Below are 27,849 nucleotides of genomic sequence, written 5' to 3'. Positions count from 1 at the left end.
AAGTAATCAAAAGAGAAGGGTTTTCTTTTGGGACTATTTTTAAAAATTAATTCACTTATAATTTCATCATAATGATACTGTTATTTTTGCTTATATACATATATTCCAGTCCTTGTCTGCATGCAAAATAGAAATTTGTTTTTTAAAAATATTTGAATAAGCAAAACATTCACATAGTTTGAAAACAAGAAAGTATGAAAAATATATGCTGAAAAGTTTCCTCCCATCCTTGTTACACATCTCCCAGTTTCAAATCCCCTCACTCCCAGGCAGGCTTGTATCCTTCTAGAGTTTTTATGCATATTTAATAACGTCATTATCATCATCAATATCAACAACAAAATATATATTTTTATCTTCTGCTCCCTTTTTGCACCTTAATTTTTTTTTTTTTTTATGAGACGGAGTCTCACTCTGTCACCTAGGCTGGAATGCAGTGGCACAATCTCAGCTCACTGCAGCCCCTGCCTCCTGGGTTCAAGCAATTCTCCTGCCTCAGCCTCCCTAGTAACTGGGATTACAGGTGCATGCCACCATGCTGGGCTAATTTTTTGTATTTTTGGTAGAGACGGGGTTTCACCATGTTGGCCAGGCTGGTCTCGAACTCCTGACCTCAAGTGATTCGCCTGTCTTGGACTCCCAAAGTGCTGGGATTACAGGTGTGAGCCACTGTGCCTGGCCTATACCTTAATTTTTTTCACTTAACTACATATCTTTCAGGCTTTCCCATTTTAGCAGAAGGAAAGTATCAGTCCATGTGGGCAGTTATAACAACAAAATACCTTAGACTGCATAATTTGTAAATACAGACATTTATTACTCACAGTTCTGGAGGCTTGGAAATCCAAGATCAAGGCACCAGCAGATTCAGTGTCTGGTGAGCACTTATTCCTCATAAAAGGGAACTTCTAGCTGTGTCCTCACATGGTGGAAGGGGCAAACAGGCTCCTCAAGCCTCTATTATTAATATAATGACACTAATCTCACTAATGAGGGGAGAATCCTCGTGACCTAATCACCTCCGAAAGGCTCCAGCTCTTAACACTGTCACATTGAGTATTAGGTTCCAATATATGCATTTTGGGGGTCACCCATATTCACACCATAGTAGAAAGCTTCCTCATTCTCTTTTATAGCTACATGATTGTTCATTGTCTGGCTGTACCATAACTTATATAACCAGAGCCCTCCTGGTATCATTTGGGTAGCTTCCATTTTTTTGCTACTGCAAATAAAGCTGGGGTGAATAATCTTATACACATGTAATTTCATGTGTGGGCAAATGCAGCTGTGGGATAAATTCCTTGAAGCAGATTGTTGGGTCAAAGAGAAAATGCATTTGTAAATTTGATAGCTATCACCAAATAGAGATTTTAGGAACGTATACTTCCACCAGCAGAGTCAGAGGGTTGAATGCCGCATAATATCCACACACTTAGCCGGAGCTAGTATCCTCTTACCACACTCCAGGGAGGAAGGAAAAGGCATGTGAGAAAGGAAGAGCTATTTATCCGATACCTGCTCTGTGCCAGACGCACCCTGTATACACACCCTACATACATTGTCTTCCTATAAGGCAAAGTGTGTTTCCCCGATTTTTATATGTGAGGAAACTGAGTCTCAGGTTAAGGAAATTTACACAACGTCTCAAGAAAGTAGAAGAGTCCTGAACCTATGGCTGGCTCTGAAGCCCGTGTTTGTTCCAGGGGGCCACGTCATGGTGCCAGGGAGAATATCTCAGCCGGGCTCTGGTGTTCCGCCAACGCTGTTTCTGTCAGCATTCATGAATGTGAACAGCGGACTTCATTTCCCAACTACTTTATTTTCTTGCCTGACTGGAACTTCAAGAGTCAGAGCTCTGCCCTGCTTAGAGAAATCTCTGGCAAACCCTCCCCACCTTTGTGCTCTCTTCCCAGGCCCCAGGCCCACCCCCACAAGTGACTTTTATATGTGGAGCAGTGCTCCTCCTGGTGCGGCTCTCCCAGAAGAGCATCCAGCCACAGTTCCAGGTCCCACGCTAGCTGCTCCAGCTGCTGCACCTCTTCCTCTAACTTCTCCGAGAAGACATGCAACTTCTCCTTCAGCCAGTTCCTGATGGTCTTTATCGGTTCTTCTGAGGGCTCGTCGGTCTGATATTCAAGCCCCTGGAAGGCAGACACAGAAGTGGCATCCTGTGCTTTCTCAGATAGGACCCTCCTCCCCATCCCCACTGGTTTCAAAAAGATCCCTGGGCCTTTGCACATGCTACTCATTGTGCTCGTAGTACCTGTTCCCACCTTCTGCACTTGACAAGCGACTACTTATCTTTCGTGACCCATGTTGCCAATGACTCCTCCTCTGGAAAGCCTTCCCAGATTGCCTCACCTCAGTACTTGCTGGACATATTACCTGGGGGACTGCAAGATTCTGGTAGTAGTTACATTCTCTGATCCTTTCTGACACCTCCCAACTGCTTCCTGAAACAGGCACAAACATCACCTCTGAAGAGCAAATGAGCACTAATTGAAATAAACATGGTTAGTTATCCCAGTATGATGAAGGGTCAGTGGGAGAAGGTGGGTTATGGAGGTCCCCTTAACATACAACCATCTTTGGAACACTCCACCAAGCTTCATGTGGATTTGGTTCCTTCTTTCTCAGATTCCAGAATGCTCACCCCATATCTCCGTGCTCAAGTACAGCACCAAGATCAGCAATGCCAACAGCGTCTAGGGTGCAAGAAGAGGAAGAGGAGGAAGAACATGAGGATGAATTCTCTCCAGGTCCCCCTGCTTCCATCACAAAGGGCCAGACATGGGAATGCTTATAAGACAGTTTTTTGAGTTTAGCTTTTGTTCTAGTTATCTAAGTCACACTTACTTACTACAAAACTCCCAAACTTTGAAGAAATAGATAACACTGCAACTTACTGATGTTCAATTTGCATTTTCTCTCATGTAAACATTTTTCATTTTAATTGACCTTGAAAAGGAATCAACTTCATTGTGGTATAATTTACATATAATAAAACGCACACATTTAAACTGTATAGTCTGATGAGTCTGATGAGTATTGATGAATGTCTATACCTGAGACTATCACCCCAATCAAGATGTAGAGCATTTCCGTCATCTTAGAAAGTTTCCTTTTGCAGTCAATTCCATCCTCACTCCTGCCCTGCCTGGAGAGAACCATTAATCTGTTTTCTGTCACTGTGAGTAGTTTTGCCTGTTCCATAACCTTGTATAAGTGGAATTACACAGTGTGTGTGCTTTTGCATTTAGTTTCTTTTGCTTAAGACAATGTTTTCGAAATGCCTCTATTTTTTTGTGCTCAATTTTATTGATGAGTATATTGTGTATTTTATTGATGAGTATTTATTTTATATGAACATAGAATATTGCACAATCAGTCTCTTTACCTGTTGATAGACTTTTGGGTTGTTTCCAGTTTGGGGCTATTATGAATAAAAGTGCTATGAACACTCATATACAATTCCTTATGTGAACATATGTTCACATTTCTCTTGGGTTAATATTCAGAAATGCAAATGCTGGGTTATATGGTAAATGTATGTTTAATTTTATAAGAAACCACCAATGACTTTTCTTTACCCACTGAGCAACTATATGTGTCCCCATTTTTGTGGTAAATTGCATTAATTGTGTTTTAAATATTGAGCCAAATGAGCTTCTTCAGTAAACTCTAGTTGTTCATGATGCATTAGCTAGCCTTTTTATATATCATGTGATTTGATAAGCTACTATTTTGTTGAGATTTCTTACATCTATATTCAGAAGAGATTGGTTTAAAATTTTTTCTAGGCCAGGCGCGGTGGCGCATGCCTGTAATCCTAACACTTTGGGAGGCCGTGGTGATCACCTGAGGTCAAGAGTTCGAAACCAGCCTGGCCAACATGGCGAAACCCCATCTCTACTAAAAATGCAAAAATTAGCTGGCCATGGTGGCCGGCGCCTGTAATTCCAGCTACTCGGGAGGCTGAGGCAGGAGCATCGCTTGAGCCTGGGAGGCGGAGGTTGCAGTGAGCCAAGATTGCGCCACTGCACTCCAGTCTGGGTGACAGAGCAAGAATCTGTCTCAAAAAAAATTTTTTTTTTCTACACGTTTGTCAAGTTTTGGTATCAAGATTTTGTTGCCCCCTTAAAATGAGTTGGTAAGAACTCCCTCCTCCTCTATTTTATGAAATAATTTGTGTAAGATTGGTATTATTTTCATCTCAAAGGATTGATAAAATTTATTGGTGAAAACTTTTGGGCCTGTAGTTATTAAGACTATTTCTTCTTGAGTCAATTTTGTAAGTTGTACTGCCAAGGAAGATTTGTCCATTTCGCCTAAGTTAAATGTATTGGCATCAAATTGTTCCTAATATTACCTTAATATTCTTTTAATGCCTGTAAGAGTCATGATAATAATCCTCTTTCATTCTTTTTAAAAAATATATATAAAGAAAAGAGGTCAAGAGAGGAAACAAGAGACCTCTTTCATTCTTGATATTGGTAACTTGTGTTTTCTTTCTATGTATGTTTTTTGTTGAGTCTATTTAGAAGTTTTCCAATTCTTAATTTAATTTTACCAATTAAAAATGGTTATTAATTTTATTGTTTGCTTTACATTTCATTAATTTCTGATTTTGTCTTTATTATTTATTTCTTTATACTATTGAGTTTAATTCTTCTTTTTCTGCTAATGTGGAAATTTTGACCATGGCTTTTAAAGTTTTCTTGTTTTTCAAATATGTGTGTGTGTGTGTGTGTGCATATTGACTGACATTGAATTTTCCCCAAACTCACTAGATGTTGGCTGAGTCAGATCTAGTTTGCCTTAAAGAAAGAATAAATTTCTTACACACCCAAGTATGTGAAGTAACATTTAGACCCAGTACTAAACAAGGAAGATGAAAGATTTGTCTAACTTGCCTCTTCCCCAGATAATTTTCTTTATAATACTAGCAACTACATTACTATTAACTTAAAAAAAAAAACATGTTACATAGCAACAACTGGTTGAGTTTCACAGACACAATGATAAGAGAAAGAAAGGTATACATGGTATGATTCCATTTACATGAAATTCAAGAACATAGAAAACTCAGCTATGATGACACAAATCAGAATCACTGCTATGAAGGGTGGGATGCCAGGTGGGCGGAGCCCCAAAAGAGCCTCCCTCAGTGCTAGAAATGTTCCATAGTTTGATCTGTGTGTACACCCAATGCAAAATCATCACACTGTACATGTAATATTAGGGTCCTTTTTCTTTTCTTAACAATATTCTTTAGGAATCTTTTCATGGAAGACACACACTAATTGTCACAATCTTTAAAATGGCTGATGAGTTTTCGTGGCCTGGAAGCTCTTCTATGTGTCTAACCAGTCCTCTATCAATGTATTTTACAGGTTGATTTCTTCCCCGGCATTCTTGCTGCTGGTTTCTATACTGTGCTGCATGGAGGCAAAGGGAGGAACATGGACTAGGATTGAGTTTGAGTCCTTTTCCTTGTGTCGTCTTGGGGCCTGAGCCAAATAATTTCTCTGAGCCTCAGTTTCTTCATCTGTAAAGTGGATTTTGAAATACACTGCAAAGTCTTTCAAAAAAGAAGAAGTGGCTCACACCTGTAATCCCAGCACTTTGGGAGGCGGAGGCGGGTGGATCATGAGGTCAGGAGTTCGAGACCAGCCTGGCCAATATGGCGAAACCCTGTCTCTACTAAAAATACAAAAATTAACTGGGTGTGGTGGCGGGCGCCTGTAGTCCCAGCTGCTCGGGAGGCTGAGGCAGTAGAATCACTTGAACCCAGGAGGTGGAGGTTGCAGTGAGCCAAGATCGCACTGTTGTACTCCATCCAGCCTGGTGACAGAGCGAGGCTCCATCTCAGAAAAAAAAAAAAAAAAAAAAGAAACAATGGGATTCTGGTAGAATCAAGGTGGAAAATGCTGTGGTAAACAAAGCTATGCAGACTTCTTTGTTGCAGGACTTCTCAGAGCCTTCCTTACCTGAATGAGCAACGTCAGTCTTCAGGAGGGGATGAGGGTATGCAGCCTTCCCCAAGCCACAGAATTCTGTAAAGAATGTTTCTAAAAGGAGCATTCCTGGGGTCTGGTGTCTATGGAACACTTTTTAGGAAAAGCCACAGCATGATGGGTGCCCACGAAGGCCCCTGTTATACGCTACAAGGTCCAGCATATAGAAGGCACTCGGTGCATGTATAGTAAATTAATGAGTGAACAAGTCTTTTGAAAACAGAGACAGCAGAGCTCATTCATTCATTGCTCTGCTTAAAACCCGTCAACAGCTTCTTCTTATCCTCAGAATAAACCCTTGCTCAGGGTTCTCATAGCAGATGAACCTGGTTTCAGGGAGTTCTAAAATCAGATGGATGTGTTTTCAAATCCTGATATGTCCCAGTTGTACGGCCCTTTTGCCTTTCTGGGCCTCAGATTACCCTCTGTGAATGAGGTTGATAGCATCTAAGAGATGGGGTGTGGATGCACCAGGCTGTGTGCAGCAAGCATTAATGTTTTCCATTTTGACGAAATCCCACATGAGTTTTGAATTTCAGCCCTGAGAATGAATCCTCCAGGAGCGCTCCAGTTCAGGAGTATTATCAGTTCATTCGTTCATTCAGCATCTACTTGGCACCAAGCACCATGCTAGGCACTAGGGATTCAGCAGGGAACTCAACAAAAAGCCCAGTCCTCCTGGAACATACCTTCTGCTGGCAGTGCTGAGAATTTAATAAGACAGTGTCAGTGATGGCCCCGGCAAGAAGTGCCTAGGCCCCTAAGCTGTGCTCCATCAGAGTGGGATCCAGGGACGGTTGGGTCCAAGATTCATTCCGGGCTTCGAGGGACTTCTAGTCTGTCTGGAGTGGCAAAAGGAGCCCAGATGGGAGGAAAGCAGCATGTACCTGGCCTGGCCTCACCTGCTTCTCGTCATCACGGTGGCTGCCCCTTCTCCGTTCAAGCAGCTGGGCTGCCACCTGCTCTGCGGCCACCTGCCTTCTGCTGTCCACTTGCTGGGTTGCCATGGCCTCAGATCTGGCTGCCTGCGTGGACCACACTCAACAGACAGAAGGGCACCCTTCCCCTCCCCCACCTGTGGTCACCAGGCATCCTGCAAACATTGAGTTCTGATGTCACAGAAGGTAGGGACAGCAAGGTTCCCACCTTTCCACCACCCTGATTTTTAGTCCCTTCCCTCATTTTTATTTTTCACATGAGTGTAGAAAACAAAGATCAGGAAGAAATGCATCAAAAGATTATGTTTCAGGATGATGATTTTTCTGATTATTTTCAAAAATGCTAATTCTAAAATATAAAAACAATAGTTTGGGTGCAGTGGCTCACACCTGTAATCCCTAGCACTTTGGGAGGCTGAGGCTGGAGGATTGCTTGAGTCCAGAAGTTTGAGACTAGCCTGGGCAACATGGTGAGACCATGTCTCTATTTTTAAAAAATTACAAAAAAAAAAAAAAACAATGAAAGCTATTTTTAATTGAAAAATGTATGGAGCTAATTGTGGATTCACATGCAGTTGTAAGAAACAATACAGAGAGATCCTGTGTACCCTCTATGAATTTTCCCCCCAGTGGTACAGTAATATCCTGCCTCACTGCAGTAGGAGATCACAGCCTGGATGTGGACATTGATACACTCTACCAATCTTACGCTTTCCCCAGTGTTACTTGTTCTCATTTGTGTGTGTGTGTGTGTGTGTGTGTGTGTTTAATTCTAAACAATTTTGTGCAGGTTTGCTTACTTAGGACAATAGTCAAGACACAGAAGAGTTTCAAAACTACAAGGGGCTTTGTGCTGCTTCGTGATGGCTGCTGCCTCCCGACCCCACCCACACTGTCCTTAACTCCTGGAAATCACTCATCTGCTCTCTCTCTCTAAAATTTGTTTATTCCAAATGCTACATAAATGGAATGAAACAGTATTTAACCTTTGGGGATTGGCTTTAAAAAAAAAATTAGTATAATTCCCTGGAAATTCATCCAATTTGTTGCATGTATCAGTAGTTCATTCTTTTTGACTGCTGAGTAGTATTTTGTGATATGTGTAAGCCATAATGAAGGACACGTTCCAAACCTGTTCAAAACCCAGCTGCCTCCAGTTTTTGACTCTTGCGAGTAAAGGTGATATGAACATGCTTGTACATGTTTTTGGGTAAACGTAAGTTTCATTTGTCTGGGATAAATGCCTGAGAGTGCAGTTGCTGGGCCATAGCATCATGGCATGATAGTTTTATAAGAAATTGTCAAACTGTTTCCAGAATGGCTGTGCCATTGTACATTCTCATTAACAGTGTATGAGTGATTTGGTTTCTCCTCATCCCCACCAATATCTGTTTACACTATTTGTTTTTTTTTTTTTGAGACACAGTCTCGCTCTGTCGCCCAAGCTGGAATGCAGTGGCACGATCTCGGCTCACTGCAAGCTCTGCCTCCTGGGTTCACGCCATCCTCCCGCCTCTGCCTCCCGAGTAGCTGGGACTACAGGCACCCGCCACCACACCCGGCTAATTTTTTGTATTTTTAGTAGAGATGGGATTTCACCGTGTTAGCCAGGATGGTCTTGATCTCCTGACCTTGTGATCCGCTTGCCTCGGCCTCCCAAAGTGCTGGGATTATAGGCGTGAGCCACTGCACCCGGCTGTTTTCACTATTTTTTAATTTAACCGTTTTGACAGGTGTTTAGTAACATCTCATTGTGGTTTTAATGTGTATTTCCCCGACAGCTAATGATGTTTAACATCTTTTCGTTTTTTTTAAATTTCATTAAGCAATTTTTTATTTTTTTGCTGGAGACAGTGTCTTGCTATGTTTCCCAGGCTGGTCTTGAACTTCTGGGCTCAAGCAATCCTCCCACCTCGGGCTCCCAAAGTGCCACGATTACCGGTGTGAGCCACCATGCCCTGCCCGAACGTCTTTTCATATTAGCTTATTTGCCATCTGCACCCCTTCCTCAGTGGAACATTTGTTCCTGTCTTTTGCCCATTTACTAGTTGGATTGGTTTTGCTACAGTTGAGTTTTGAGACAGTTCTTTGCTCATTTTAGATACTAGTCCTTCTTAGGATACACGGTTGGCAAATTATTTTCTCCCAGTCTGTGGCTTATCTTTTGAACTTCATCACATGGACTTTTGCAGATAAAATGTTTTACGTTTTGATCCAGTCTATCACTTTTTCTTTTATGAATTGTGCTCTTTCATGGCAAGTCTAAGAACTCTTCACCTAGCCCTAGGTTCCGAAGATTTTCTCCTATTTTTGTTTTTTTGGTTGTATAGCTTTACGCTTCACATTTCAGCCCATGATTCATTTGGAATCAATTTTTGTATAAAGTGTGGAGTTTAAGGTTAATTTTTTTGCTTATGGATGTCCAGTTGCTCCAGGACCATTTGTTCTGTATTCTGTTTCATTGATCTATGTATCCGTCCCTGCATCAATACCACACTGTCTTGACTGCTGTAGCTTTATGGTGAGCCTTAATAGCAAGTAGAGTGATTTTTCCCACTTTGTTTTTCTTTGTCAAGATTGTTTCAGCTCTCATAGGGCTTATGCCTTTCCATATAAACTTCATAACAAAATACTTTGCCAGCTGGGATTGTGATAGGAATTGCATCACACCTATGAATCACTTTGGGGAGAATTATCATATTTACTATGTGGTGTCTTCTATCCCAGGAACACAGTATGCTTCTTCATTTATTTAGGTCTTCCGTTTCATTTGTTTTTTAACCAGCACTTTGTAATTTTTGGGATATAGCTTTTGTACATGTTTTGTTAGGTATATACCTAAATATTTCATATTCTTTGGACTTTCCTTATACTTTAAAAGCCCCCATGTATCAATCAAATTTCATGTGTTAAGAAATCAATGTTCCACATTTTGTGAATAGTTTACCAAAGTTCCACATACAGAGCTTCTGACTGGCATCCAGATAACTTACATACGGAGGCCGGCTATACGCTAGGCATTTCACTAGATTACTTTACTACAGCTTCTCTAGGCTATAATTCTGTGGGTAGTGGGGAATTAAATCTGTCTTACTAAACATTGCATTTCTGATGCCCCTTACGCAGCCCGTTACATAGTAAATGTTCAGTAAAAATACCTGTTGAAAGGATGAATAATGAACGGTCTCAAACTGCAGGCTCTGAGAGGCCAGGAACTGTGTCTGGTGAATACATTTTTGTATTCATAGTACTTGGCTCAGTAAATATTTGCCGAATGAGTAAAGCAGGTGGTATGATTTTTACGTTTTGAAGAAGCCGAGGTCCGGGGTGGCTAGGGAAGGGTATCAGAATTAGTTGGTGTCATGAACGAAGTACCTACCGTGCGCCTGACCCAGGGTAAGTGCCTTCCACACGTTATTTCATCTCATTCTCCTAACTGCCCGGCAAGGCCGGCACTGTTAGTTTCTGTTAGGAACGTTACTCTCCTTACCCAGTGGCACATACCCTGCCTTAGTATGGGTCTGTTTAACTCCAAAGTCTTCTTGTTTACCACAAGGAGTTAATGTAGTTTCAGCTAAAAACAAAGAAAGTGGCCATTCTTGTCTTTTGTGGCTTCACTGTCCGTAAGTAGATGTGAGATTTCCATTAGACTTTTTGAATATCCAACATAACCATCTTCCCTCCTGTCCTTCTGTGTCCAGAGTTTGTTCCTTCAGTGGCTTCATGGTCTCGCTGACTTCAAGAACGAAGCTGCGAACCCTCACGGTAAGTGTTACAGCTCTTAAAGGTGGTGGACCGAAAGAGTGAGCAGCAGCAAGATTTACTGTGAAGAGCGAAACAACAAAGCTTCCACAACGTAGAAGGGTACCCAAGCAGGTTGCCACTGCTGGCTGCAGAGGCCAGCTTTTATTCCCTTATTTGTCCCCGCCCACATCCTGCTGATTGGTCCATTTTACAGAGTGCTGATTGGTCCATTTTACAGAGGGCTGATTGGGCCATTTACATCTTTTAACTAGACACAGAGCACAGACTGTGCATTTTTACAGAGTGCTGATTGGTGCATTTACAATCCTTTAGCTAGACACAGAGCGCTGATTGGTGCTTTTACAATCCTCTAGCTAGACAGAAAAGTTCTGGAAGTCCCCACTCGACCCAGGAAGTCCAGCTGGCTTCACCTCTCACTTCCAACTCCATGACTATCCCAGGTTGGTGCGCGTGGCATTTCATGCAATCTCCACTCCTTTTTGCCTTTTCTGCATATCTTTATTATTATTACCAAAGCGGCTACGTTGTCTGGGGTAAATATCCAGGGTTCGTGTCCTATACCAGGTAAGTTTAGGACACGGACACACAAAATAGGCAAAAAAGGAGAAAGAAAAACAGCTCTGTGGGTGGGGGGGCACTTCTCAGAGGAAAAGACTAGCCGGTGGTGGATGCACCAGAATTTTACAGTTAGGCTTGTGGAGGTGGTGTCTGATTTACATGGGGCTCACAGATTGGTTCCATGAGGTATGACAGTTACATAGCTGGGGAAGGCTAGCTGCCCCACCCTAATCTTATTATGCAAATGAACTTTCCCCTTAGCCGGGGCTGTCTTGTCTGCTCCTTAGTATACATGTGGCAGACAGAGAGAAGGGAAGACGGAGCCGCCATCTTGAACATGATTGGCACAACTGCAGCAGCTATGTCTGCAGCTCGATTTTACAGACTGTTCTTTGTCAGAAAGGAAAATAATTGGGGGCTGCTTTTCATTAAAAGGAAAACCTTACCGAGGACTTCTGCACCCTCACTATCTGACTAATTAGTTTCTTCTTAACTCCTGTATCATTACCATGTGCAACTAAGATATTTTGAGAGTTTTCTAAGTACTGGGCATTGTGCAAAGTGCTTTACATGCATTGGTTCACCATATAAATATTACAACTCTAGGGAGTAAATCATATTTTTGTCTCCATTTTACAGATGGGGAGACTGAAGCTTAGACTGAACACTTTTCCAAAGTTACTCAGCTGGTAAGAGGCAGGGTTGAGATTTGGACTCTACCATTCTTGTGAAAGCACCCTGGCTCTTGGTGGCCGTTGGATACTGCTCCTTCCCTGGGAAGATTCAAGACCAGAGAAAGAAAGAGTCCAACCCAAGACAGTCCAAGGAAAGGTACCGAACTCAAGTCTCTTGCCTCCCACTTGAGGGCCCTCCAAAGGCCATTTGCATCATCTTGATGGTCTTGCAGGCACCCATGCGGTTGCTGGCTCTTGGGCTTTATCTGGTGGGCACATTTGAAATGTCAAATGCAGGTACGTAAGGACTGCTCATTAAGCTAATTATGGCACATCAAAAGTAATGAATTACGGTCACAAAAAGTAATGAATTACAGTAAAAAAAATTACAATCACACACACAAAAAGTAATGAATTACAGTCACATTTTTCTAGGAAACATAATAAATTCTTCCAGGAAACTCCTTCGGAAGGCAGAGCTTCCAGGATTTGGTCTCAGGGCAGGGAGGAGAGGGAGGAAGAGCTTCCCCATCTGGCCCTCAGAGAACTGGCCCAGTAGCTGGTGTGGGCCGGGGACTGGCAGAGGGTCTAGTACAGCACTGGGTGCTTCACACTTCCTAGTAAAGGAAGAGGGAGAGGATAAGAAAGGAGAGAGAGGCCTTTGAAGGAGGGAATTAGGGAGCAAGTCAATGTGAGAATGAGTTGGCGGGGGCAGGGAATGAATGGAAATGTGTGAATGAATAAAGATTTCCGGGGCAATAACTAATCAGTCTTGAAAAATTACACTCTGCCAAGGGAGAAATCTGCCCCAAACCTAATAAGTGGAGACCAAGCAGTGCTTTGTGCTTGAGTCCTGTCTCCCAAACACACCTGGGTTCAAATCCTGGTATCATTGTAACATTCACTTGGGAAAGTGACATTATGTCTCTAAGTCTCAGTTATCTGAAAAGTGAGGCCAATAATAATAATATGTGTCTTACAGGGTTACTGGGAGCGCTAAACGGGATGAACTAACTCGATAGTGCCTGGCTCAAACTGGAACCTCAGGTAGTTTCTCTCTCTTCCCCCCTTCTCCCTCTCTCTCTCCTTCTTTTCCTCCCTCCCTCCCTCTCTCCTTCCTCTCCTCCCTCCCTCTCTCCCTGCCTTCCTCGCTTCATTCCCACTCCCCCCTCCTTTTCTCCTCCTCACTTCTCCAAGTATTTGTTGGGCTGCCCCCATGCCAATTCAATTTAATTCTCCCAGTAATGTAAGATTGCAAAGAGTTTATATGAAAAGTCTATCCAGAAAACTGATAGAGATGACATAATTGGCAAGCCTGTACAGGAGTGGGTGGGGACTACGGAAGGAAGAGGACCGGATGGCTTCATAAAGGAGGAGGCGTTTTTGGCTAGCTGGAGGGGAGAAGAAAGGATGTCTGGGGAGACTGAGAATTATGGGAAAAGACCTCACAACCTGGGCCTGAAACCAGAACCCAGTCCTAGCCTGGGTCTGGTGCCTGCCTTTAGTCTACAGAATAAAGACTTGTATTTATAACAAACATTGCAAACTCAGATGCATACAGGTACTGAACAGTTAATAAAATGAGAGAAGTAGTCTGGGTGTGAAACGAAAGGGCATGGTGGGGACCATGGCAAAATCATAACACGTGTGTCCAGAAAGGCCAGCCAATTGTTGCATGAGAATGTGGGGTTCAGTGTGGTGAGAACTTCTGATTTATTTTCAAGAGAAGTAAGAAGTTCAGTCTTTTGTATGAAACCTCCTGGCTTGTAAATGTTGGCAACAAATTCAACTTAGAAAAAAATTCACTTTGTGAGCCCAACGTACGCCATCAATTTGTGAACTCTCTTATTGTGTGTCTGCTGTGCTCAACCGAGGCTTGTCCCTAATCCTCGAAACAGCCCTGCTCTGTGGAGCTTGCTACCTGCTATGGCGAGCCACAGAAGCCCCTATGGCTAACTAAAATTGGAAAAGGCCAGTCTTGGAGAGGAGAGAGGGACCTCCTGAATTTGATGGGAAGGCTGAAACTCCAGGGAGAAGAATAGCCGTTGGGACCACGGGCAGGGGCATACCACAGGCAGACACTGAACCAGAACGGAATACTGGGGTAAATGTATACCCTGCGTGGTGGGATTCCAATGCCATGAAAGAATTCTAAGTTCTCTTGGTGTCTGTGTTAGTTACTATGGCTTCTATAATGAATTATTACAAACTGGATGGTTTGAAACGACAGAAATTAATTTTTTGTAGTTCTGGAAACCATAAGTCCAAAGTCAGTAGCACTGGGCTGAACTCTCAAAGCATGCATCTGGCTGTGCTCCCTCAGGGGGAACCCATTCTTCAACTCTTCCAGCATCTGTGGCTGCCAGCATTCCTTAGCTTGTGGCTACAGCACTCCCATCTCTGCCTCCATGGTTACATTGCCTTGTCCTCTTCTCTCTGTCTCTATCTGTGTGTGTGTGTGTGTGTGTGTGTGTGTGTGTGTGTGTGTGTGTGTGTGTGAAATTTTCCCATCTCCCTTTTATAAGGATTCATAGGATCATGCTGGGGCCCTTTGGATAATCCAGGAAAATCTCCTCATCTTTTTTTTTTTTTTTTTTTGAGGTGGAGTCTCGCTCTGTCACCCAGGCTGGAGTGCAATGGCATGATCTCAGCTCACTTCAACCTCTGCCTCCCGGGTTCAAGCAGTTCTCCTGCCTCAGCCTCCCAAGTAGCTGGGATTACAGGCACTTGCCATCATGCTTGGCAAATTTTTGTATTTTTGTAGACAGGGTTTCACCATGTTGGCCAGGCTGGTCTTGAACTCCGGACCTTGGGTGATCCGCCCGCCTCGGCCTCCCGAAGTGCTAGGATTACAGGCGTGAGCCCCTGTGCCCAGCCAAATCTCCTCGTCTTAAAACCCTGCATTTGATGACATCTGCAAAGTCCTATTTTGCAATATGAGGTAATATTCACAGGTTCAAGGGATTAGGATGTGAGTATCTCTTGGGGGCTTTTCTCAGCCCACTGCTGTGTCTTTGGGATGCTCCCTGCAGATTCAAAGCTCTGGGCAAGGACAGCTGCTAGGCTGAGGTAGGGAGGAGGCTGGAGGCTTCTGCTGCTCTTGAAGTGGGAGACAAGGCTGTGTCACCCCCAAGACTCATCTGATGGGTGATTACCTCCAGGAAAGGAGGGATGGGGCAGCTGAGTGTTGCCGCTCTCCCCTCCTCCATTCTGCACTGAGATGGAGACCTAGTTCTGAGAGGCTGGGGGATGTCCAAGCTCTCGGCCCCAGGAGGGCAGGTCTATCTCCCTCTCACAGTCCGTGGCACTCCAGAACTTAGCGCAGCACCTGCCACTGAGTAGAAGCTCAGTGTTTGTTCACAGCCTGCTGCCTCCAGGTTCTGTTCTCTCTCACTGTGGCAAGCAGAGGCTGGGAGGCCAGGCCAGCTGAGGGGCAAATGTACACATGGACACACAGCCTTGGCATAGGCTTGCCTGCTAGGGCCACAGGCCACACCAAAAATACCCTTCTGCATGCCCCATAACCAGAGGGCTAAAGAACTGTGAACAGTGGACCAAAAAGGAAAAAAAATACAGGATTAATTTATGAGGCGTTCTGCTGCCTGGATGGCTCATTGCATACCCGCTCTGGCGATGCTGCTCTGTAATGTGCTTCTAGACTTACTGTACTTCGACATCCAGGGGCCCTTTTGTAACATGCCAAGTATTCCGCTGTTATTGTTCTAGGCACCTCCTGTTGGTCATTGGGCTAATTTATTTCAGTCGGAATTTCAGGACCAGACACAACTCTTATTACTCACTGCTTCAGAGAGGGAATAAAAGAGCAATTGATATTTGGAAAAATGAAAAATATGTCCAGAATACTTTGGGCTCTGAGGCCAAGAAGAAAAAAAAAAAAAAGGAGGGGGAAGCTGGAGGGAAAAATAAGGCGGGCTCACCCCGTCATGCACTCTGTCGTGGCCTGTCTCGGAGACATGGAGTCTAGAATGTCTGCAGACAAATGAATCAACGGCAGGGCTCTGAGAATTCCTCAGGCACCTGGGCCCTTCCGCCCATGACTTCAGCCGCCACCTGCAGGAGCAGGACTGGAAAAGGTTGGAGTGTGAAGCGCCCCTCAATTAGTTGAGTGTGTTAAATTGGGTCTTGGGTTGGAGGGTGAGGGAGAAACCCCAGTGGGGTTGTTGAATTCCTCAGTTCGCTTGCTCCCGAATCCAAGACTCTTATGGAAAATTAACGTAGGAATAGAATTTTGAGACGTGACAGCCCAGATGCTTGATTTCAGGACTGATAGAAGGCTGAGGAGTAAGCATGCTCTGTGCATGGGCATAGAGATGATGATGATGTGCTCCCTGAGACCCTGTCAGTGGTCTTCTGGTGGCTTGAAGGCAAGCATCTCCCGTGCCATTCGAGACCCTTTGCCTGGTACATGTGGGTGTGAAATGTGTGACTTCGCTGTTCCTGGAAGTCCTGGTTGAACGAGGGGTTTTTAGCAGACAGAGTGGCTTCTGCAGATGCAGGAAAGTGGGGGATGGGTTTAGCTCTGCCCTGGCCAACAAAAACTGCCAAGAGTGACGATGTACGTGAAAGTGAAGGGGTGGCTACATGTGCCTCGGGCGCGTTGTGTTGTGGTCTGGGGCTTGGGCTGCAGAGCCTGGCATCCTGAGGACAAATCTCACCCCCTACCCCCCCGCTCACTGTGAGACCGTGGGCTGCACGCTGTACCTTGAGAGGTCTCTGTTCTTCCATCTGTAAGGTAGGGATAAAAATACCTGCCTTAGGCCAGTCGCGGTGGCTCACGCCTGTAATCCCAGCACTTTGGGAGGCCAAGGCGGGTGGATCACCTGAGGTCAGGAGTTCAAGACCAGCCTGGCCAACATGGCGAAACCCCGTATCTACTAAAAATACAAAATTAGCTGGGCGTGGTGGCTCATGCCTATAATCCCAGCTACTTGGGAGGCTGAGGCAGGAGAATCGCTTGAACCCGGGAGGTGGAGGTTTCGGTGAGTTGAGATCACACATTGCACTCCAGCCTGGGCAACAAGAGTGAAACTTCGTCTCAAAAAACAAAACAAAACAAAATGAAATACGTGCCTTATAGGGTTGTCGTAAGGGAAAAAAAGATACTGTGTAAAATTCTGACGCATGACGATGATAACGTGGGCTTCCTTTTCTTGCACATTCATTTACTGTTAAGCATTGAATTAAGCACTTTGCATTCATTCCCTTATGGAATCCTCGCAGCAACTCCATGAGATAGAAACTAAAACCATGTCTGCTTTACAGATAGAAAACTGAGGCTAAGGGACACTGGGGGCCTTACCCACAACTCCAGAGCCTGAGTTCTTAACATCTACTGCCTCCCCTGGAGATCAGGGTCTTCAGGGGAGGCGCTTACGGTAAGTCAAACTGGAGGAGACAGACTCAGGCAAAGTCCACCACTGCCTCCTCTTCCCGTGGCGATGGGGAGGACCACTGTGTTTTCATCTGAGCACAAGCTAGAGTGGTTGCAGGACTAACAAGATCCTTTCACACGGTAGAGTTACCCTCAGAGGGGCAAGGTCCGCTCCAGGAGACACGTGACAGCAGGGCCCGAAGGAGGGGGAGGTGGGGGTTGGGGGGAATGCTCAGTTCTTGGTGCTGGAGTGTGAGGCAGCGCCCTCCTGGTCTATTCCAGATGTTTCTTTCTCTCTCCAATTGTGTACATTTGAATTTGAGGAAAGAAGGTGGCCAAGGGCCCACGGGATGGGAAGACCCTGTTAGAGGGGCGGCGGGCACATGGTGCTCCCAGCAGATCTAGTGAGGGCTCAGTGTCTATTTGTCAAATGAACGTGGTGGAGGGCGAGCATCTGGAGTTGGTAACTAGCGCTCTAAGGTTGAAATGGCTTCAAGACAGGATCAAAACATCCGTGTCTGGGATGTTTCTGGGCTGAGAATCCTGCCTCAGTTCTGACTTGATTCTCTGACCACCAGAGGCCCGGCATCCCTTTCCCCAGGGGTCTGAAGACAGCTGGGGTCTCCTGAGGGGCCTCCTGGGTCTGCACTTGGGAGACCTGTGGGTCACAATTTCAGGCCACGTTAATAAAAACAGAGTGAGCCTGTAGACACGGCCCAAGACAAGGCTCCCACAGACCTTGAGCCAGTTGCTTTTTGTCTTAAGCTGTTTTGAGTTTCTGGCAGTTGGGAATAGAGGGATTCTTGACACAATAGCTGCATGTCAGGTTGTGCTTTTATAAGGAACACCATGAAACTCTTCTGCATCCAAGATACTTCCTGGGATTTGTGGGCGAGCCTTGAGACCAAGTTCAAAGGAGGCTGTGAAGGAATTGGAGGGTGGGGTGGGGTGGGGCAGGGCAGGGTAGGGACAGTGTGCCATGGGCCTACGCGAGATAAACCCGCAAGGAACTTCAAACCCACAAGGGGTGTGGGACTGCTGAAATCCAGGATCCCCTCGGCCATCCGAGGTGCAAGGCCCATGGGGATTGGGGGAGAGGTCGGACGGTGAGCTGTGCAGCCGAGCAGACCTGGGTTCCCATATTGTTTCTGCTAACTGCTTGTGTAACCCTGCGTGGGCTCCTTCCTGTCTCTCTGCTGGCTCAGTTTCCTCATCTGTAGAACAGGAACAACATTACTGTCTATTTCACAGGCCATTATGTCAAGGTGGAGCAAGCATGGGATCTCTGAATGGGATGGGCCGGGGTGGAGAGTGACAGAGCTGCATGCCGTCGATCCCTGCTCTCCATGCCAACAGCAATCGCAACAACCAGGTGTTAGGACAGTAACAGCCAATGTCACCAAAATCTTGATTGTGTTGGATCTAACAAGTTTGATCTCACCCAATCCTTACAAATGCCTTCTGAATAGATGCCATTTTTTTTCTCTTTGTCAGACAAGAAATCAGACATAAAGCCCATTGCCACCAAACCAAACACTGCCTCCTGCGAAGTGCACACACAATAAATGCACAAATGGCGTATGTAAATTCTACTCACCATTCAAGCCCTGGCATGAGCCCCACCTCCTTGGTGTAGTCCTCCAACCACAGGGATGTCTCTTTATCCATCTGGACTGCAGACAGATGTTTAATTTTTTAAAATAAGTTGTCTTAAAAATTAGGAGCTTTCCCATACAATCTAGATTTCTGGCTTTTCTTGAAGAATGAGCGATCTGGCCACAATGACCTATGTTCCTGCATGCCAACACTTGCCTGAGGCTGGGCAGCCTAGCTTCCTTTAGATGGGGCCTGGGTGCTCTTGCTGGCTACTGGACACTATGCCTGCCTGGTCTTGAAGGCATCTGGCTTGAGTCTTACCCTCTATTTGGTTATCTCATCACAATGCCTTGAATCATTGGCAAACATTTTCTATGCATTTTTCAGTCTGCCCCGTGAGGGCACCAGCTCCCATGTGAGGGAAAAGCCTTCCACATCTTCAGAATCCCTCCTGTCTGGGGCTGTGTGGGCCCCAGGGCGCATGCCCTGTAATTATCTGTTAATTGGATTAACCAAAAGCAAGCAGCCCTAGACAGGGGGCTCAGAAGGGATTCAGTGACCTTAAAGGAAGGGATTCAGTGACCTCAGAGGAAGGGATTCAGTGACCTCAAAGAGGTCTTGCATCTCCAGTGCTCTACCATGGTGGACGTAAGACTGGTGTTTATCCAGCCCTTGCTGTGTACCAGTCATGGTGGAAGGAATCATGGGAGTATCATCTCATTGAGCCCCCACCACCTCCCTGAGACTGAGGTCAATGTCCGCATTCTACAGATGAGGAAAGTCGGACTCAAGAGAACCGAAGAGACCTGCCTAAGGTCAGAACCAGCTTGCTGGCAGGAGAGTCAGGATTCGAACCCAGGTCTGTTGACTCCCACATCTGACTCTTTCCACATACTCCCTGGGCCAGCTCTCCATGCCAGGCCCCTCTCTGCCAAAGAGAAGACCTTTGCGATGTTTTGTGTCCTTGAAGGCAAACCAAAAGAATTCCCTACAACTCGCTGCTGGCATTTCAAGTATTGGTTTATGGGTTTCTTGGTGAGAATGCATCCAGGGGCCTATCACCCTTAGTGAAATAGATACTTTTCCAATCAAAGAGTCAAACCAGAACTTGGCTTCTGAGAAAACCACTTGTCTGGAATGCTTGCCAGCGACCAGACGGTCCCACAGTTCAGATTTTTAAAACTGTCTCAAATGTATGGAGAGACCTTTAGGGTGGAGGGTGGGAAAGGCACATACCTTGCTGTGGAAATACATAGACGTTCAAGTCGTCAGGACTCCTTGGCTGGCCAAGGTCAAGTCAGCCCTTTTGTGGTGTTCTCAGGAGTCTCGCTGCCTCGCTGAACCCAAAACGAGCTTTTATTTTATGAGACTTTTCTTTCATGAAACAAAAACAGTAATTAAAGAGAAAAACCTTCTATAAACAAGTGTCTATAGTTCTAGTTTGCTTAACTTTTTCCAACCTTATGAAAAATTGGAACTGAAATCGCCTTCTGAAAGAAGGTTCGGGAAGTATTTTCTTTCAGGTTCATTCAAAATAGTCACACCTCCTTCTCCACCCCTTCCCGAATGCTGGTGTTTCCAATGGTCTTCACCATATCCTGAAACTAATAAAGTGGTGTGTTTTCATTATCTCTCACCACAATAATAAAAATATGCAAATGACTCTGAATATAGTTTGTGACCTAAACCCTCACCCCACATCTGGATGGAAACTGAGACCCTAAATGGTTCAACCATTTGGACTGAAGAGGTTGGTTAATTCCATCCAAGAAGCAGTCATAGGCTGGTTAGGGACTGGTTAATTCATTCCAAACGGTCAACTGAGGATGGTGAGCAGACATAACCTGTGGTTCAGAAAGGTTTCCCTTAACCCTTCCTGAATTTTGATCTGAGGTTTATACAAACAGAAATTATGTGTGGGGTGGAGTGCAGCCAGGAAGTCTCTGAGAAAACTCCATCTTACACATTTTCTTTGAGACGGCCAGACATAAATCTTTGAGGATATCCGTCTTCCTACCAGAGTGGCTGGATTTTTATGGTTACTACACCCTGGTTAGATTTTAATGGATAAAATACTTTTTTGAGTCCAAGGAAAGGGCTAGTATTCCCTGAGTAGCTAATACAGTCTTTCAAGCAGAAAGGAATGACTATTTTTTACAAGTCAGAGACTGTACACTACCAAGGGGTGAAAAGGGTGTGTGTGTGTGTATGTGTGTGTGTGTGTGTATCTGTTTGAGTGGGTGAATGAAAGAATGGCACTTTTGGGATACATTTGCACTTCTTTTCAGGATAAGCAAGTTAATTTTCTGCCTCTAAAATAATAGATTAAGCTGGGAAATAGGTTGGCTGCCTCTAAGCTAAAGTAAGGTAAATACGTATTTGTCAATTCAAACTACCCTTCCCTGTGCCCTTAAAAAATCACTAATAATAACAAAATGTCAGTTTTTTAACCCATGCATTCATTATTGGTCCACATACTCAATCTCACCCCCTGCTTTCTCCTTCACTTCCTTCTCTCAAATATTTTTATGAGTACCCACTGCGCGCCAGGCACTGCCTTAGGTTCTCCCGAAGTTCCATACAAAGACCACTCGGAGAATTTGTTGACCATACCAAGCCAGGTTTGTTGTTTATTGTTTATTTTTTTCTGAGACGGAGTCTCGCTCTTTTGCCCAGGCAGGAGTGAAGTGGCGCAATCTCGGCTCACTGCAACCTCTGCTCCCTGGGTTCAAGTAATTCTCCTGCGTCAGCCTCCCGAGTAGCTGGGATTACAGGCACCTGCCACCACCACGCCTGGCTAATTTTTTTTTTTTTTTGTATTTTTAGTAGAGGTGGGGTTTCACCATGTTGGCCAGGCTGATCTCGAACTCCTGACCTCAGGCGATCCACCTGCCTCGGCATCCCAAAGTGCTAGGATTACAGGTGTGAGCCACTGCACCTGGCCTAAGCCAGATTTATCAAACTTGTTGGGCAAGGAAGAGCACCACTGTGAGAGAGTCTCATAGTATCTTAAAAGGGGATATTAGCAAAGGGCACTTATAGGGCCTTAGGGAATGGAGATTTGAGGGCGCACTGCTGGGCACTGTGGGCACAGACATAGATGACCCAATTTGACTTCAAGGAGCTCACAGTCTGCAGACTGTAGGCAGACTGTCACACTATAGTATAAGTGTTATGGCAGATACCAGGGAACATGGAGGAGGGCCCCAGCCTGAGGTCTGTGGAGGGGGCCCCCAAAGAGGGCCTCTGAAGGAGTTAAATCTTAATGAAATGCGCTAGTAAGAAAGGCATGGGGTGGGTGTTACAGGCCAGCCTGGGGAATAGCTTATGTGATGTCAGGGAGCCCTCATGGGGCATTTGAGGAACTGCAAATAGTTTAGACTGGCTGCAGGAGGGCAGTGGTGGAAGACAAAGTCACAGAGGGCAGGAGGGGTCTGATCATGCTGGAGCCTGGACGTCCAGTTAGGCAGCTGGGGTTTTATGCAGGAAGGCTGTGGGGATGGCTTTGGAGCTATATGAAAGCAAGCACAGAGGAGAGAGCTCCGGGTGCACTGGTTAATTAGGCAGCACCCTTGGGAAGGTGAGGTGGATGGATTTGGAGAGAAGGAAGGAAGACGTTTTGCATCATCATTGTGGTTAAGTTGTGGAGGGCAGAAAGCATGGGTGTTCAAGTGCGGATGATTTGCTGGGCACTGCTGGTGCTGGAGATGCAGCAACGCACAAAGACAGAGGAGGTCTCTGCTCCTGAGAAACTGACTTATTCATTCCAGTCATTGGATCAGAGTATCAGTCATCCATTGAACCAAGAGAAGTTAACTTTTGAGCCAGACGCAGTGGCTCACGCCTGTAATCCCAGCACTTTGGGAGGCCGAGGCGGGCAGATCACTTGAGGTCAGGAGTTCAAGACCAGACTGGCCAACATGGTGAAACCCCATCTTTACTAAAAAATACAAAAATTATCTGGGCATGGTGGCACATGCCTGTAATCCCAGCTACTCAGGAGGCTGAGGCAGGAGAATCCCTTGAACCTGGATGGTGGAGGTTGCAGTGTGCCGAGATTGTGGCACTGCACTCCATCCTGGGTAACAGAGCGAGACTCTGTCTCCAAAAAAAAAAAAAAAAAAAAAGAGACAGAAGTTAACTTTTGAGTGCCTACTGTGCAGCAGACACTTTCTTTTTCTTTTTAAAATGTTTTAATTGTAAACTAGAATAAAGATCAAGAAAAAAATCACACAAAACAAATGCATACCCTCTGAATCATTATTAAGTGGACACCCTTGTAACCATCACCCAGTTCAAGACATAGAACTTTGCCAGCCACCCAGAAGCCCCTCCATGTGCCCTGTCCTGAAATCAAACCTCTCCCTCCTCCCAAAGGGAACCAGTATCCTGACTTTTGGAGTAATCTCTTCCACACTTTTCTTCATGGTTTTATCACCCAAATGTGCAATCCTAGATGCTATACTTTAGTTTTATTCATTTGTTAAAAACATATCTCTTTGAAATATCTTTAATTTATAGGTTCCCCCTGTATCTTTTTATTTTTCCTATGATTTTATGTGTTCAAGAACCTGGATTGATTGACCTGTTTGTTTTTCCACACTTGGGATTTTGCTCTTTTTTGCATTCTCTTGGAGCAGTTGGACATGTTCACGTGTCCCTTATATTCCCTGCTAATTGACAGCTGGCAGAGGCTTGATCAGATTCAGTGTGTCAGCAGGACTAGAGGTGGTAGTGTGTACTTATCATCAGGAGGCTTAGAATCTAATTTTTGCTTTTTTTGTGATGTTGGCAGCCATTGCTGCCCAGGACTAGATCTGTTAATTGATTGGGGGTTGTGAAAATGGAGATAACCTAATGCTACCATTTTGTCTTTGTGTAGCGGCTAGAATATTTTTTTAAGAAGTTACTTTCCCTGACTTGCTGTTTGATTTCCTGTTTGAAAGTATATAAAGGGAAAGGCAGGATAAATGTTTGTTTCCTTCCTATGATCCACTAAAAGCAACAAATTAGTTTTAAAAATATAATTAAAGGCTGGGTGCAGTGGCTCACGCCTGTAATCCCAGCACTTTGGGAGGCCGAGGCGGGTGGATCACAAGGTCAGGAGATCAAGTCCAGCCAGGCTAACACAGTGAAACCCCGTCTCTACTAAAAATACAAAAAAATTAGCCGGGCGTGGTGGTGGGTGCCTGTAGTCCCAGCTACTCGGGAGGCTGAGAGAGGAGAATGGCGTGAACCCAGGAGGTGGAGCTTGCAGTGAGCCGAGATCGCGCCACTGCACTCCAGCCTGGGGGACAGAGCGAGACTCCGCCTCCAAAAAAAAAAAAATATATATATATAATTAAAAACTCACAGATTTAAACATAGTTGATAGGTTTCCAATTCATTGCAACTTTCAACCTTACTGAAGCTCCAATTATTCTATATTTGGCAAGTGGAAGCCACTTCACATTGGCTTCTGGTTCCTTTTGATATAACTTAGTAGCCTTTGATAGCTTTGAAGCTGTCTGGTATGCAAGATATTCCATGCTCATCTTGTATATTTCCAGGTCCAGGCTTGGAATCAGCCATTTCTCCCAGGAGCCCTGTTTCTACTGATAGGATGTGGTGTTTAGAGACCACAATCTGAGTGTTCTTATTGTTCATTGTGACAGGGCTGCTCATTGTTCCTAGACCTCTTCCCTGAAACAATACGTGTGTACGTGTGTGCATGCAGACACAAATACCTTGTGAGTTTATACTGATATGTCCAATTCAAATTCAGCACTTCAGAGATATTACTTAGGCTTCTCTATGTTATATTTGTATCTGCTTCCACACTGATAACCCTGGTTCTTAAGGACACAGCAGTTGGTAAAATCTGAATAAACCATAATTACTCATTTGCTTTGTTCCATTTCATACATACAACCATCGCAAAATAACAATATTAAAGTTACCACCATGGATTAAAATTGCTGAAACAGCTCATTTTCTTTCATATAGTAGCTTCACTCTTCTTCATTAAAAAAGGAAAAGAAAAAAAACTGTTGTACTATATCCACATAGTCAGATCAAAGAACCATTCTCTACTATCATCTTTCCCTTTTAACTCTCATTTAGCCTTAGTTCTATGCATAGTTGTCCCTTCTGTCATTTTTGTTGTCTGAAGATCATTCTCTAGTAGATTCCACAAAAGGCTCATGGGAATAATATTTCTTGAGTTGATAACAGTTTGTACCCTTTATATTTGAAGGTTAGTTTTGCTAGATATAAAATCCTTGGCTCACCTTTTCTTTCCTGTGTCTTCTGGTATAAAATGTTGGTGTCAAAAAGTCTGATGACTATCACATTTTCTTTATCTTATAAGTCACATGTTTTTTTATTTCCCCATATGCCTGAAGGGCTTTCTTTTTTCTTTAATGTTCAGTAATTTTACTAGAATATATCTAGTTTTTGTCACGTTGGGTCAATAAAGTCTCAGGTACATGGTGTCATCATTCAATACATAGTTTCAATTCTTTTTAGTTTAGGAAATTTTTGAATCATGGATTCTAGTATTTGTTCTGTTACTTTAGTTTTCTTCCTCTGGGAATTCTTTTATCCATATGTTGGATCTTCTTGGTCTATGTTCAGTGTTTGCAGCTTCCCCTCAAATTATTTTTAGTCTCTTTTTTAACATCTTTATTTTAAAATTATTTCTCTTTTTCATATTGTATTTATCTTAAGGCATTATTTGCTGTGTTGTCTGCACTGTGCTTCTTCCAAGTTTAGTCTTCATTTATAAAATCATTCTTTTCCTTTATTTCTAATTCTGTCTTGAGTTCTGCCATCTCGCTTCTGAGATTTTAAATTTTTGATATATGTGCTTCTATCATTGTCTTAAGGTCATTTATTTATCTCAAAATAGTATATTAGAATTTTTATTTCTTTTTAAAGGATTTTTCTGGTGTGTTCTTATTAACTGTAGAATTATTTTTCAGTTCTTGAATCTCTTTTTTCTTGCACTAACACTGTACAGCATTTGTCCTTAATGTCTTTAATGTTTATCCTTTTTATGTTAATTTAATTTTCCTGAACTCCTAGAAAGTTAGTTGTTCTTTTATAACTTCTTAGGTTCCTCTTCTGTTATTTTCATGTAAAGTAAAAAATTATAGGATTTTGCTTTTTGAAACTTCTTGGCTATGTTCTCCTCTTTCACTTTACCTGTACTTTTTCAATCCTTTATCTGTTTCCCCTGTCCTATTTAATTTTGATTCTTTTCCCAGAAGTTTCTCCTCAGTGTTGGATCCTGTCCCAGAAAGGAGTTCTGGTGGGTCCATTCTGAGAGTGTGTAGGAATGAGACTGCACCAATCTCTCCCTTGCTTACTGGTTCTACTCATCCCTTTTGGAAGTCAGCAAAGGCCCTCCTAGGTTCAGCTGCTGTGGCCAATTTGGTCTGTCACACTTTCTCATGAATGCCTCTTGGCTATTTTAGGGTCCTCTTGTTCTTGGGGCCATTAGATGCCTTGTTGCTTCCATTACTTTCTCTCTAATGGAAGCCAATAACATGTAGCTCTTATGGCTATTGGTGCTTTGGGGTTTGTGGGCATTCATTTTTACCTAGTTTGTTTTAAAGACTGTACGTGGGTTTGGGGTTTTCTACCTGGTTGCTCTGTTTTTATACGGGGTTTGGGTACATCCAAAGCTATATTTCCATCATCACTGCCCTCAACCTTTTAGAAACCATATCTACCTTATGTGATAAATGCATCATCATACAACAGTCCAATGAAATAGCTATTATTTTCTCTCTTTTGCAGAGGATGTAAGCAAGTCTTCCAAAAGAGGGAAATAATGTATTCCTAAGTGGCAGAGCTATGATTTGAATCTGTGGAACCCTAAAATCGTCTATAGTGTAACAAATTCTTTGACCTTCATTATTCCTGTTTTAAGCCACCCAATAAATATTTAAATGCCTGCTTTGTTCTGGGCACTGTAGAATAAGCAGTGGACTTAAAATAGGAATAATAGTAATTATAACAAACATATATATGGAACAAAAATGTTCCAGGCTGTGTGCTGAGCACGTTACACACTTTATTCCATTCCATCCTCATTACCACCAGGGCGCTAGATAATTACAGTTGAGCAAACTGGGGTTCAAAGAGGTTAATTAATGTAAAGCAGATCGTGTCACATTATCTTGCTTAATAGTTCACAATGACTCCCTATCATACTAGAAGTCAGATTTAAAATCTTTAATCTACTTTAATCATACTAGAAGTCAGATTTAAAACCTACTTGACCTGGCCCCTGTCTACCTTTCTGACCCTATCCTAGACCACTCTCTTCCCCATCCCCATGCGCCAACCACCCCGACCTTCTTCAAGTTTTTTGGCTGTTCCAAGATCATTCTCATCCCGTTCCAAGATCATTCTCATCCTAGGGCTCTCGTCTCAGCTGTTCCAGCTGCCACATGAGCTGTCCCTGAATGTCAGAAGCATGGTGCCTTCCCGTGGCTTCAGAGAGACCTTTCCCGACCACTCAGCATAAAGTAGCCCTTTACTCATCCTCTTTCACCTCATCCGATATTAATTCTCTGTGTACCATTTAATATTATGTGATGACTTTGTTGTTTATTAATTTACTTACTGTCTCTCTACACTCACCAAATTATAAGCATTATAAGAGCAGAGATTGCCTTATAAGCATTATAAGAGCAGAGATTGGCTTATAAGCATTATAAGAGCAGAGATTGCCTTCTGAAGGCAGAGCCTGAGTCAAGGGTTTAGGTGCAAGTAGATCTGGGAGGTGCTCCCAGAAAGGACGGGGGAGAGAGCAGGGAGAGTGGAAGCGGGAAAGAGGAAAAGCCAATGCAAGGTGTGCTGCTGAGATTGTGGCTGGAGGCAGCAGGGCCTTGATTCCCCTAGGGTCTCAGAAAAGT

General features: G+C 43.9%; 1 protein-coding gene and 1 pseudogene across 1 annotated transcript; both read right to left on the bottom strand.

The window, feature by feature from the left end:
• Nucleotides 1-242: 242 nt before the first annotated feature.
• SMIM23 (small integral membrane protein 23) lies at nucleotides 243-7,178 on the bottom strand. Its single transcript, XM_008966593.4, has 4 exons — nucleotides 6,923-7,178; nucleotides 2,657-2,708; nucleotides 2,389-2,456; nucleotides 243-2,144 (listed from the first exon to the last, which is right to left on the bottom strand). The coding sequence occupies exons 1-4, from the start codon at nucleotides 7,025-7,027 to the stop codon at nucleotides 1,851-1,853; spliced, it is 519 nt and encodes a 172-aa protein (XP_008964841.1). The 5' UTR covers nucleotides 7,028-7,178; the 3' UTR covers nucleotides 243-1,850.
• An 11,079-nt stretch (nucleotides 7,179-18,257) lies between these two features.
• Nucleotides 18,258-27,849, bottom strand: part of LOC134730484 (uncharacterized) — a 73,048-nt pseudogene continuing 63,456 nt past the window's right edge.

This window comes from Pan paniscus, chromosome 4, assembly GCF_029289425.2.
Source record: "Pan paniscus chromosome 4, NHGRI_mPanPan1-v2.0_pri, whole genome shotgun sequence".
Classification (NCBI taxonomy): Eukaryota; Metazoa; Chordata; class Mammalia; order Primates; family Hominidae; genus Pan; species Pan paniscus.
The sequence above is the reverse complement of the archived record's forward strand: the minus strand, read 5'-3'. Positions and strand labels throughout refer to the sequence as shown.

Excerpts from the sequence above, each read along its gene's own strand:
- SMIM23 (XM_008966593.4), bottom strand. The coding sequence starts at position 7,027 with ATGGCAACCCAGCAAGTGGACAGCAGAAGGCAGGTGGCCGCAGAGCAG. Across the intron at positions 2,457-2,656 it reads CTTGAGCACGGAGATATGGG|GAAGCAGTTGGGAGGTGTCA; the intron begins GTGAGCATTCTG and ends TGCCTGTTTCAG. Across the intron at positions 2,145-2,388 it reads AGAATCTTGCAGTCCCCCAG|GGGCTTGAATATCAGACCGA; the intron begins GTAATATGTCCA and ends TCTGCCTTCCAG.